The following is a 13333-nucleotide window of genomic DNA, read 5'->3' on the forward strand; positions in this document are numbered from 1 at the left end:
GGAAACAAAAGTAAAAGTAAGAGGTAAACAAACCGAAAGCAACAGAGATTAGAGTGCGGCAGCGGCGCTCATGTTTTTTATTAACTGCTCTGATGGTATTTAAGTTTTTTATTGGCTACATGCCTGACGTGTTATATAAAATGTCAACCAAGTGCTTAAAATGTTATGTTAAATCTATGATTATGCAGCTTATGTGATTTTAGTCGAGTGTCACAGGATTAACGGCGCGGCTGATCGTGTAATCGTTCCTGCGCGCACACACACACACACACACACACACACACACACACACACACACACACACACACACACACAATAAATTATACATGCATTGGAAGCGAAGACATAATAATGGATAATTCATGTTTACAACGCAGTGGTAGGCGTTATAAGAGTTATGCATTACTGTCTCTGTGTGACGGTACAGAAATGGTGGATCCACAGCGCCATCTACAGGCAGAGCTTATAGAAGGACTCAGGTTCTCTCCAACAGACTCAAAACATGCTTCTTGGCCACATAAATACACCAAAGCAGAAATCGGTTTTTTGAAGCCAAAGCGTGGCTGAAAAACATTATTAGTATTTCACCTTTTTTTTTTTAGGGACAAATGGGAGGATAATTCTCCACAGATTTGTTATTCTGCACGAGACAATTTAGAAAGCATGCTGCCAGTGCGTTTGAGTGATGATTAGCTGTGTGGGGGCTCAAGAGGCCAGTCGTGTACTGTCACTTTAAGATGCATGATTGACAGATGGCATGAAAGAACGTAAAGCATGTTAACGAGGTATTCGGAGTTGCCCGGTTCTCTCAGATCCTCAACGGGGGCAGCAGGGAAGCTGAAAGCAGTGCTTGACCACACCGCCAGAGAGAGAGAAAGAGCCAGAGAGAGGGAGAGAGCCAGAGAGAGGGAGAGGGGTGAGCCGAGCAGAGAGAAGAGGCGATGGGTGCCAGATAGACGGCTTCAAAAGAAAGTTGAGGAGCTGAGAGGTAAAAAAAAAAAAAAAAAAAATGTGGGTAGTGGGTAATTTCTAGAAGCTTGAGCAGGAGTCTGTGGGTCAGCATGGTCACACACTATCCGCTTTTTTTTTTTTTTTTAAAGTTCTCTCTTTTCACATTTTAACTTGCTTTTTTTAAAGATTGCTCTGCTCTTTCATTCCTTAAGCCGCTGGGCAGCTGCCCGACTCCGTGTGGTGAAGCCAAGAGAGGAAGAGGAGGATGGAATTACCCCCCGACAGCATATTTTCCACCCGATGAACGACTCACAAACACGGAGAACTTGCAGCGGCTCTGCCGGGCTGCTCACAGCCTTCGAAAGCGCCTCTCTTTCGAAATTAGGTTTCGATATTGCCAAACGATACAAAAATACGGGCCGTCTCAATGTTACCCTGCGGGTTCGGAGCTGCAGACTCCAGCACATATGAAAGCGTTTAAGTGAAGTTGAGAAGGACTGTGGTGCTGCGCTACATTTATCTGGAGTTACGAAACTGACAAACATCACCGACTGCGACGCACCACTTCTCCCCAATCATACTAATCATTTAACTAATCGATATCTCCAGCTTCCGTTAGGGCTATCAGTGTCGTCGTAGGCAGCTTTCCTGTGACAGGACCTATGACATCATATCAACCAAATAGCATAAAAAAACTAAACAAATGGACGGCGCTCCGCTGCACTTCGCCCTGGAGACAACACAGAAGGCAGGACAGTGTCACTGGGTCACGGGGCGACAAAAGGGATCGGGTTCCTCACTGGATCCCAGAGGAGGGGCGAGGAACCCGGTGGCAGAAAGCAACACTGGCTGATGCTCCGGGGGGGACATTTCAACATCGTCGGCAGACTCAAAAAGGTTCTTGGGTAGAGATTTCAGTCTCTGTGTGTGTGTGTGTGTGTCTTGTAGGTTTTCTCACCTGTACAACGGAGCTGGTTTGCGTGTTTGGGAAGTTGGTGGGTCTGTTCAGCCACAGAATTAGGTCCTTGCGAGACAGACACTTGCTCGTGGGCTGCGACCTCCCCGTCTCCTCCTGCGAGTCTCCGGCTTCCTCCGGACCGCCTCCTTCAAGGCCGAAGAGGCGCTGATGGTGGAGCCGGTATGCAGATTTGTGGGACAGAAAAAGGGCTAACCATCTGAGAAAGGAAAAAAAATTAATTACAAAGATTATTTCCATAGAAACAAAACTTTATAAAGAATCCCCATATTCACTACATTGAGTTGGGCATTTGTAATCATCCAACAGACATGAAGATGGACACTTAAAGCTTACCTTACTAAGGTCCCTTGCAGCATGAGATTGGACATCTCAGCCGGTGACACGTCGATGAAGCGCAGGAAGGAGAAACAGCTTCCTTTGTCATCAGCTGGAACACGGAAAGAAGAATATGAGTCCAAACGAAGAAAAATAAATATACGGAAGTACACGTACGGAAATAACAAAAAAGGAAAGACATCGAAGGAGGAGGAGAAAGGAGGCATCGGTGTGAAGCTGGTTCTATTCAGTGTCTGAATTCAGAGCTTCACACGCGCTCACCTTTTCTGTGGAAAAGAGACTGCTGGATGTGATTTGGGGAGAAGGGAGACAACAGCACTTGAAGTAACCTGAGGGGGAAGCAGAGACGGATCGAGTTACACCACTGCACGTGAGAGAAGCCACGAGGAGACTGAACGTGGGATGATTATGGGAATCCAGTCCGACCAACAATATTAGTATCAAAATCTAGAAGATAAATTAAGTGTGTTGAAAGTGTTAAATGCTCGTAGACCCGTTGTCAGTGGACGTGGTATCTGTGTGGACGGACTCACTTGTTTCTGGCCTGGTTGTGTGCGTGGATGAGGCCGTGACGGTAGAGGAACTTTGACATGGTGTAGGGCTTCAGGGACATGTGGAAAGGAGAGCGCGTCTCCTGGCGCTCAAACAGGTCAGGGTGGTTACACACCTACACACACACACACACACACACACACACACAGTCAGTGTATCTAGAAGAACAAACCGATATTGTGCTTGTGCTCAGACTGCCAAATCGTTGTTTAATAGTACATCTCAAATTTTAGTCGTAAAAATATAGTGCTAGTATTGCTTTTGGAACGCCCTTTGAAAATCCGCTGGAGAAAAAATAAATAAATAAGAAAAAAGTTTTGATAATACGATCGTTCAAATGATCCTCGAATTATTATAATAACGGCAATCAATCATTGAGATTGCCCGCGTCTATCTAGCGCCGCGATCGTCTCGCGGCTCGTACCTTCCTGAACTGCATGACGAGGTTCATGAGGGAGGAGGTGGTGGTGTGGGACTGCTGGGCCGTGCCCATGGAGGACTGCAGCAGATCCTCGATGGTGATCTTGTTCCTCAGCGCCTGGTAGAGCAGCCGCTGCCGGGATGTGAGCTGGCAGTAGGTCAGGATCTCGATCTGTGTCGGAGAGCGGAAGAAGTGTGTGTGTGAAAAGTCTTTTCGCCGATGAGCGTTCAGACCCGCCCGTGGAAGTGTTAAAAGAAGGGAGGTATTAAAACTGAGCCGTTGAGGCACCAGCATCACTGCCATCTTGTTTCTTGAGGAATAATAAATGAACGGTGCGGTAACATTTCACGTCCTTACTGATTACATGAGAAATCTATTTATTGGACCAACGACACTGTAAAGAGTGTCTCTGTTTTTCCTTGAAGAACGAAGGAATGTGCGTTTTAATGACGGCAGTCATTAAATTATTATTATTAAATTATTATTATTATTATTATATTCTCAGCTGGACCCGTTCGGTAAAAAAAAGAATGATTTCCAGTCGTCTGCATATAAAACACGAGACAAATGAGTCAGCATTACCGCTACATGTTCTCTCCATTAGAACACAAAGTTTTGTATTTATATATGTATATATTTATTTATGGGCGCAGACCTTACAGCCAACTTGACCCACATTCTTTAAAACACACATCGAAAAAATCTCTGGTGTCATTGCTTTAAAGAGAGCCATTAAAACTGATGACAAAACCAGAGAAAGCAACCAGTGAAGACGAGGAAGAAGAAGAAGGAGGAGGAGGAGGAGGAGGAGGAGGAGGAGGAAGTGGGCTGGCAGGACGACACTTGGGTGTGAAGGAAAGTGAAAAGGACAGATGCGGGGGAGTGGTGAACTCTCCGATTCTTCTGACCCTGCGTATCGAGACTCCCACGGTGCACGAGCGAGTGTGTGTGTATGTGTGTGTGTGTGTGTGCGCTCCTCGAGTGACAGCGAGAGACCCAAGAGTCCTTACTACAACACGCTGCGTGTCAGTGATGCGAACGGATGGAGCGCTACATGATGTTTACAAAAATATATCGCCACGTCGTTTTGTCCCATCGCACGCCAGAAAACTTTTAGATGACACCATGTGGAGCGAAAGCTGTTTTTGCCATTTGAAAGCTGAGACTTCCCCATTGCATAAAAGGTCCAATTTAAAAAAAGGTGCAACTCGGGGACAGGAAGCTCGTCTCTCCCCTACCTTGTCCGAGAGCTCGTTTTCGACGTCCTTCTTGATCCTGCGCAGCATGAAAGGCTTGAGGATCATGTGCAGCCTGGAAAGCTGGTCTGAAACACAAACATCATACACATACAGAGCACATTACACACACACACACAGCGCTGAGCAGAGTTCAATGTCGGCACGCAAAATAACAAGAAAGAAATGGAAGAGAGAAAAAAAAAAAAGAAGAAAAATGTAACAAGCAGCAGCGAGGAACTTTTTTTTTTTTCAACCTCTCACTCACGAGAGTTCGTACTCACTCTCGTCGATGGCGGACTTGTTTTCCGCGTGGCTCTCGATGTCCTTGGAGAACCACTCGTTAAACTCTTCATGGGAATCAAACAATGTTGGCATGATGAAGTGCAGCAGGGCCCACAGCTGAGGGACAGTAATAACACACATTCGTCAACGGTTTTCCGTCTTGCACACACACACACACACACACACACACACACACACACACACACACACACACACACACACACACACACACACACACACACACACACACACACACACACACACACACACACACACACACACACACACACACACACACACACACACACACACACACACACACACACACACACACACACACACACACACACACACACACACACACACACACACACACACACACACACACACACACACACACACACACACACACACCTCAGCCATTGTGTTCTGGATGGGCGTCCCGGTGAGCAGCAGTCGGTTTCGACACTGGAACTGCAGAAGGATTTTCCACCGAACACTGAAAAGCAAACACCAATTACTGAAAGTGTATGTTTTCCATTTAAAGATTGTAATTGTGTTGGTTTGCAGAGTTTAGCCCGTCGCTGCTGTTCCTGCAAATGTATTATTACGCAAACGTTACTATCAAAAGTCTTGAAAGGAACCTAGGAAACTATTTATTACTGTTCCTTTTTCTGTGCGTAGTTCGTAAAGCAGAACCAAGTAAAACAAAGTCTTCTGGGCGGTTCATCTGCTCAAACTAATGGCTGACGATCAATCTATAAAACTCTGGTAATCTGTAGAGAGCGTGAACGTAAAGAGGGCTGAACGTGAATACACCAGTATGGTCCTTTAAACTCTGAAAAAGTTCCAACGTGATGATCATGTATCATAAATCCAGCACATTTTAAAAACACATAGTGTACTGCATTGTGTTTTATTATACACGACGACCGCGTTGTGGATTTTTTTTTACCTGGTGCTGCTTTTCAGGGCCTGGGCCTCGTCCAGGACCATGTACTGCCACTTGACCCTCTGAAAGTACTTGACGTCCTGGACCACCAGCTGGTAGCTCGTGATCACCACGTGGAACGGCGCGTTTTGAGTGTACAGGGTTTTCTGTTGACAGCGCAGACATGCAATAGGAGGAGACGGAGTCAGAAACGAGAAGAGGAGGAAGAGGAAAAAGAAGTGTGGAGCAGCAAATTCATCCTCGCCATCGCTTCCTTTACCTGGCTCCAGAACTTCCGGATCACCTTGCGGTCGTGCGGGTTCCCCCAGTACGGCAACACCTGACGGACAAATCAGGTTAAAACGAGAGAAGAAAAAAAAAAAAAAAAGGTGGGGTGGGGGGGGGGGGGGAATCGGTACATCGAAGACGCTCTCACCAACCTACATCCAAAGAAAGCGAACATTTACACGCAGCAATGTAATGGAAACCGAGTCATGGCGATGTTCCCTAAGGAAACATGTACGCATAGCATCGCGTGTGAATCACGGCTTTCGGCCTGCGGAGTTGTTGACGCCGACTGCGATGTGAAAAGATTTACACATCATTACATCATTCAACACGCGCTGGCATTCCATTGTTTGCAGTCAGTCTTGCTTTGAGTGTTCAGGAAGCATATCACCAAATTGTGTAATGGGGTCTTTTCACACCTCATTAGCGAAACGGACTGGAATGGATTTATTTATTTTTTTAAACGAGTGTTGAGCACATTAAAGAGCTGTTCATACTATGGTGGGTGGGTGTGTGTGTGTGTGTTTGATACATTCAAGAATGAGTTAAGACGTCCAAAAAGATCACTCAACAATCAAAGTGTGAAAAGCTCTGGAGTTATTTCCTACCAGCTGCAGTGTGACCAATGTGCCAGCACAACACTGCCCCCTAGTGGATGATTAGAGATATGCTCGCAACTTAAAGCCCTTTAACTTCAGTTATTTCAACAAAAAAAAAAAAAGTTGGAGCAACGCAGCACATTTGTAAGAAAGAGCGTAAGCGACGAAAGAGGACGGTGGCAATGAGGGTGTCGGGATTCCCGTGGTCGTGTTTTTTTTTTTTAGCAGGTGTTTCCGCCCAGGCAGCGTCGAGGAGTCTCTCACCTTGAATTTGGGCACAAAGCGGGTGAACTCCTGGTGCCAGTTGTTGAGCGTGGACGCGGGAGAGATGATCAGGAACGGGCCCCAGATGTTGTCTTTCTGTGCAGGAACAAGACAAGAGAATGCGTCGTCAGCTGCCACCGCAGGTGGTCTTTGTGTGTGTGTGTGTGTGTGTGTGTGTGTGTGTGTGTGTGTGTGTGTGTGTGTGTCAGCATTCCAATAACAGGAAGCCCCGGAGGAACACAGCATGCATCTTCCTGTCAGCGATGGATCAACACTGAAAAGAACACATTTCCCCTGAATTCCACTTTTTCCTCCGTTCGGTGTTCAGAGACCAAACGATCGAAAAGAACTGGCCAATCAGCTGTTCAGTCAATAAAATTCAGAGCCAGAAAAAAAAGGATGCAGGTGCACAAAGAAGCTGGACGTGTGTGATGTTTTTTCGTAAGTCAGCGACGACAATTGAATATTCCACAGGCGTGTGATGAATGAAAGCCTTTTGGCCAGCCGGTGCTCTCTCTCACCTCGGCTAAGTGTGCCAACAGGGCAATGCTCTGCACCGTCTTCCCCAGGCCCATCTCATCGGCCAGGATGCCATTGATTCCCTGAAGACAGAGAGAGAGGAAAGCAAAGGAGAAAATAAATCATTCAGTGTGTATAAATAAGAAAAATAAAAAGGAATCATTTGAATGCTCCCTGAAAAAAAACCTGCAATGACTTAAAACAAAAAAAAACACTCAAAACTGTTTTACTAGATTCAGAAATACAAAAAAAAAAAGAGCATTCATGCATAACATCTGCTGCCCAAAAAGGACACTTCAAAGTAGGTGATGCTGATGCAATATTACGAACATACTCTCAAGAAAACACTAGTATGAAGCTGTTTGTTAGGAATTAAAATAAGCAGATGAAAACATAATGCCATTTGAAAGGACGTGTGTGTGTGTGTGTGTGTGTGTGTGTGTGTGTACCTGTTCATAGAGGTTGGCCAGCCAGTTCATGCCCTTGAGTTGGTAACCCTTGAGTTTGCCGTTGAAGATGGCGGGCTGAGGGATCTCTTCACCTGCGAGGATGGACGGGTTGGCGAGGCTGTAGCTCTCTCCAAACCCGGAGCCGGCGCCCGAGGACGGGCCCGCCACGCGTACGGAGGCGAAGCGGCTGTCCTTGGCCTCCTCGTCAAACATCCGCGTCTGCGGGGGGGGGGGAGAGAGAGATTCGGAGATGAGCGCCGTGCACCGCGTGTGTGTGCTCGCCACGTGCGGGATGAGTGCACCTCGGAAAAGCGTGCGTGGGTCAATTTACTCTCTCTTGGTGAATCTGGAAGGCCTCCTTGGCGTTCCTCAGGGCCTGGGACTTGTAGTAAGCGCTATCTGAAATCGCATCACAATCAGCTTGCGCGTAAAAAAAAAACAGAAAGATCAAATTCAGTGTCACATTTTTATTTGCCGTACACAAAAGCATGACAGTCTGAAACAATAATGACAGAGTATATGATCATGTACTTGCTTGTTAAGAATATAAAAACATGTGTAGAGGGTCATCATTGACATTAACAGAATATGACGAAGCTGTTCATACCATAGTCCTCCTGTCCCATGTTGACCATAACTCCTCCCCCAATGTCAATCTGCCGGTGTGCCGCGCTGTCGTCCAGCTTCCTCAGAATCTCCTCCTGAGACGTCTCCCCGTCCGGGCCCCCCATGCTGGCTTTGCCGCCCATGAAATGAGCATACAGCTCCGTCTGGGTGATGAGGAAGTTCAGTTTGCGCTGCTGACGCTTTGCCTGCGAGAGAGACGGAGAGAGACCGCTTTCACGTCACCGAAAACGTGTTCAGAGGAACGCGTTTGAACTCTTTTAACAATTTAAAAAACGTTTTCCTGCCTTCAAAACTCATATGGATCGTTTTCGATTCCCCCATTCCACCTACTTCTTTCATCTCCTCGTCCAGTTTGCGTTGCTCCAGGGCCTCCTTTTCTGCCCTCTTCCTGTGCTCCTTCTCCACTTTGTCGTATTTCTTCCAGTAAAGCATCATCTCCTTGGTGAGGCGGCGAGCGCGGGGCAACGTCTCCTTGCAGTTCTTCTGGGCCTGGATAGCTGCCCGGCGGACCTCTCTCATGCACTGGTGAGCCAACTGGGACCAACGAGAACCAATGTTGAACTACGATACCCCTTTAAAAGTTGATTTTAACGACACGGCGGGGTGTTTTGCTGAACTTACCTTTTTAGCATTGGTCAAGACTAAGTTCTTAGCAGAGGTCTTCTGCTTGAAAGTCTGCAAAATGGGTAGAACAAGTTATTTAGGACTTTCAAAAAATTGCACTTGAAATTCTGCAGCGTTCTTTTGCAGCCATCTTCTTATCACGGCTGTGCGTACGGACCTTGGGGATCTCCTTCTTGGCGATGGTGAGCCAGACCTTACGTCGCCGCGCGTTCAGCTGCTCAACGGTGAGATGCTTCTTCTTCACCGCGGGCAGCGGAGCATCATGGGAAAACTTTGCGAAGATCTTGGTGATGTAAGGACGCCCGTCGTCCAGAAACTCTCCCTCGCCCCGTTTCTTCTTTTTCTTCACTTTTTTCAGTTTGGCTAAAAGAAAAAGAAAAAAAAAATTTAAATGTATGAGACTGATCAATAGGAACGCTTGTCAACTAACTCCAATATCATAATAATTTTTTTTTCCTCTGGGGAGGGGGGGGCATTGACACGATCACGACAACAACACATCCCAGAGATTTGTCTCTTTTTTACCCTTCTTTTTACCCTTGAATTTCTTCTCATCTTTGATTTTCTTCTTCTTGGGGCCCAGTAGGTGGCGCTGTTGCTCGTAGAAGGGGTCATGGGTAGAGAGGAGTCCAGTGCTGTAGTACTGATATTGGTGGAGCTGTCAAACAAATATACACAAACAGATATTACAAAAAAAAAACACATGTCAAACATACGGGTACTGCGTTTGCGCGCGCGTGTGTGTGTGTGTGTGCATGCATGTGTGTGTGTGTGTGCGTGTGCGTACCTCCCGGTCGGAGTGGAACTTGCTCTGATGCTGCCTGGTGTAGCGATGTAACCGCAGCATGTCGTGCAGCTCCTCCCGGGACAAGCTGAAGTCCGAGTCGTCGGAGTCCGTGTCCGAGTCCGTGGTGTCGTCACTCAACAGAATGCTCTGCAGGAGACGGAGCAGGAACACGGTTAAAGAAAGCTGAGGGTGTACAGAAGATATAGATAGAAAGAGCGTGAGAGAGGAGGTGTGCGGAGCAGGGAGAAGTTCTGAACAAGGGGGAGGGGTAAAAAAGATGGGGGCAACATCGGCACTGATCTTCGCCTATTAATCTGTTAAGATATTTTGCGTGAAATACTAATGCTTTCAATCTGCAGCACGATGGAGAATATGTCCATGAAATACCTTCAGCCACTTCCTGTTCTTCTTCAGCTTGGAGAAATTGTAGAGGTTTGTTTTATCTGCCTTTTGGTCTGTGGAGTTTACAGTGGAACCAAAAGAAAGAAATAATCACGACATATATGTGCATGAACTGTGTGTCACCCGTGTCGAATGACACTGTGCATGTGTAGCAACACTTGAATAATATGTTACACTGTACGCATCTTACCTTTGCCCTGCAGCAGAACTCCGTTGAGGGGCTTTCCCTCGGACAACCTGTCCCCTTGCTCGCATGACTCACTCTTCACGGTCAAAGCTGTATGCTGGCCGAGCGAGGGGTCCGGGGAGAGGCCGGTCCCCAGAGCGCCGTCGCTGTCCTCGCTGTCATCACTAGAAGCAAATATTCTCGTTGGATCTGTGCCTGGTAGTATTACTGCATGAAAATTAGGTGCCAATGACGTGCTCCACTTGATGGTTTATAGATAAGACGGAATGTCGCCACAATGCACACGGCGTTTTAAAGTTCAGCTCGCAACCCAACACCAACAAAAAAAATTGCGTTCAGGTCGAAAGCGCGAGCCATCTTCAACCTGCAGCACCCCACAGAAACTGAAAAGGCGTACGCCCCGGAACCCAACTCCACTTCGCCCTTTACCTGGTTACGTCTCCGTTGAAGATGGCGGCGGTCTGGCGCAGGAAACTGTCCAACCTCAGGGATCTTTCCAAGCGCTGCAGGTAGAGAGGTTTGGCCAGGCCGGAGCTCCCTGATGCCCCGGCCTCCAGTCGGCCACCCTGCCCGGACGCCATGCACCACAGACACCTCTGCCCGGCAGGGCAGAAACTTTTACTGAAGAGAGGAAAAAAAAGTAGCGAGGAGATTGGAGGAAAGAAAGAAAGGGAAAGGCAGATGGCTCCACGGTTAGAATGAGCAGCACAGGACACCGTAAACTATGGGAAGAGTAATGCTCTACTGGTGTATTTTAATTCAGCAGGAACTGGTGGCATCAAGGTTCGCAAATGGTTCACGAGAGGTTCATAAGCAGTTGGTGAAATTTCATTTTTCCAATCCAAATCTGGGATGTGGGTGATTCTTTCCTTCTCGCGTGGTTCCATATATCCCTGGCTACGTCTCAAAACTTTTTGTCATAGTAACAATCATTTAGTCGAAATATCAGAACCCTCTCTCCTCCAACGGCTGGCCATGCAAGTGCCGTACCGGCAGTACGTTTCTTAAAGCAGAAAACAGTAGAAACAGTGGACCTACCTTCTCAGTAAAGGAAGCCATTGTTCTTGATTCCAAGATTAATGATCAGACAGCAGTGGAAATCCCCTGCAAAAGAAGAAGCAGCCCACAGTCACACACTGACATCCGCAGACAACATCAAAGGGTTGTTAGTCGTCAGCGTGACACTGACAGCATGAGGACTCAGGTATTTCAGGAACTTTCCCGCAATACATGCGTTTACAAATGTACTAAATCAATAAAAAAAGGCACAGAAAGAAACTAAAGCTCCTGCAGCACTACTATGTATTTAAATGGTACATGATGTACCATCATGCTTATAATGTAATGTTAAATACTTAATGTTAATGAATTGTTTTCATTTTAATATGTTGTTGTTTGTATAACACACTAGGCCCATTATACACAGGACAACTATTACTATTATCAGTTGATTAAAAGGTCAGCCTGGAAACATTCACAGTTTAATTCCACTATAAATGTGACTTAGTGATCAAGCATTACTAGCATTGCCAAAGTTATAATGTCAGTGCACATGTGATGGTTTCAAACGGTGTCATCTGTAATAACTACTCATTACATATTCACTTGACTTTCTAAAGCAAGTTAACTTTCGTGTGCGAGAGGATGGGTGACGAGCACTGACGCCAAAATACAGCCAAGAGCAAGAGTTTGGTTCTCTGGTTTCTTTTTTTTTAGACGAAGTAAAACGAGAGCTGTACTATATTATAAATAACGCGCGTCGTCTTGTGCTAACGCGTCGTTACCATGACTAGCTAGCTAGCTTAATCGGGAGCTCGCTAGCTAACCTTGGACGGTGCGGTGTGCAGGCGCTCGCGAGCTAACGACCGTTAGCTGCCTCGCGAGCCTCCTATCGTTGATAGTAAAGGGTCAAGGAGCTTGACACGCAAAGTGACAGCGTACTGCGTTAAGTAAACCACGCCAAAGACGCATATTCGCGTTGGCGTTTCCTTTCCTGCACATATAGCCCGTGTCACGACTGTCCCCTTGCTATCGCTTCTCCAAGTGTTGCCTTTTTTTCCATTATAAACGTTAGTTTGGACACGGACGTCCCCTCGCGCCATTAATATGAAATATTCAAATCGGCCCTGTCTCTTTAAGGCCACCACCTCCCTGCCTAAACAATGTATTTAGATGATATTGGTGTAATGGCGATTCATAAACAGGCTTAGTGGCGATGCGGCGACGGCAAGGCCCAGCGCCCGCGCCTCTCGTACCGTTGTTTGCGGATACGAGCGGGGGGACTCGGTTGCCTGGTGAACGAATGATCCCCATGTTTTAATTCTTTTTCCCTCCCGGCCATCTTCCCCCATTGCTCCTTCGCCATAACATCCACCAAGGAGTCTCTCACCTCAGCCCCGTGTCCCCCTTTTCGTCTCTCTCTCCGCTGCTGCCGACTCTCGGTTCTCTGACTCCAAAATGGCGGTTTGAGGCGCCGAGCGAGTCTGTGAGCTTTGAGTCGGCAGCAACAGCAGAGAGGCGGCCACTTTCTGTTACTGAGAGAGCAGAGACACGACGCCATGGCGAGGGTACAGCAAAGAGCAGGCGTTTTAATCAATCACAGAGACAGGGACGCTCGCTCGTCGACGTCTCAGAGGACATGGATGCGACAAGAAATCCCGCCGATGTCTTTCGTTTATTCCCCAAAGCGTACGTCCGCCCTGCATGTCATGTGGAGCCGTATATGCATATCGAATACAAATGCATCGATTAAATTCCGATGTCGATTAATAGCGTCTGCTCGCTGCGAAGATTACCGAGCTACGTCTGACGTCATCAGACGGGAACTCCGTTTTAGGTATGGCAAGGCAGCTGTGATACCCAGAGAAAAATTAGCCTATTTGTAAAGTTATCCTGAA

At 47.0% G+C, this 13333-nt stretch overlaps 1 protein-coding gene across 6 annotated transcripts in view; it reads right to left on the bottom strand.

Annotated features, from left to right (window-relative positions):
- Nucleotides 1-13173, bottom strand: part of ino80 (INO80 complex ATPase subunit) — a 31276-nt gene extending 18103 nt beyond the window's left edge. For 2 of the 6 annotated variants that reach the window (XM_034528471.1, XM_034528470.1), the window contains exons 1-25: nt 12826-13173; nt 11475-11540; nt 10866-11057; nt 10440-10600; nt 10235-10302; nt 9848-9994; nt 9598-9718; nt 9218-9423; nt 9058-9111; nt 8767-8970; nt 8417-8621; nt 8141-8208; nt 7810-8028; nt 7363-7443; nt 6842-6937; nt 5971-6030; nt 5715-5857; nt 5174-5258; nt 4759-4876; nt 4478-4563; nt 3243-3410; nt 2800-2933; nt 2528-2595; nt 2264-2357; nt 1910-2126 (exon numbers count right to left, since the gene is read on the bottom strand). In XM_034528471.1, the coding sequence (XP_034384362.1) occupies nt 1910-2126; nt 2264-2357; nt 2528-2595; nt 2800-2933; nt 3243-3410; nt 4478-4563; nt 4759-4876; nt 5174-5258; nt 5715-5857; nt 5971-6030; nt 6842-6937; nt 7363-7443; nt 7810-8028; nt 8141-8208; nt 8417-8621; nt 8767-8970; nt 9058-9111; nt 9218-9423; nt 9598-9718; nt 9848-9994; nt 10235-10302; nt 10440-10600; nt 10866-11017 (2955 nt within the window). In that variant the 5' untranslated portion in view covers nt 11018-11057; nt 11475-11540; nt 12826-13173. Of the gene's footprint in view, nt 1-1909; nt 2127-2263; nt 2358-2527; nt 2596-2799; nt 2934-3242; nt 3411-4477; nt 4564-4758; nt 4877-5173; nt 5259-5714; nt 5858-5970; nt 6031-6841; nt 6938-7362; nt 7444-7809; nt 8029-8140; nt 8230-8416; nt 8622-8766; nt 8971-9057; nt 9112-9217; nt 9424-9585; nt 9719-9847; nt 9995-10234; nt 10303-10439; nt 10601-10865; nt 11058-11474; nt 11541-12825 lie in introns of all 6 variants that reach the window. The other 4 variants (XM_034528466.1, XM_034528465.1, XM_034528468.1 and 1 more) reach the window with 3 other exon arrangements.
- Between the last annotated feature and the right edge of the window lie 160 nt (nt 13174-13333).

The sequence above is a fragment of the Cyclopterus lumpus genome, chromosome 24 (genome assembly GCF_009769545.1).
Source record: "Cyclopterus lumpus isolate fCycLum1 chromosome 24, fCycLum1.pri, whole genome shotgun sequence".
Lineage (NCBI taxonomy): Eukaryota > Metazoa > Chordata > Actinopteri > Perciformes > Cyclopteridae > Cyclopterus > Cyclopterus lumpus.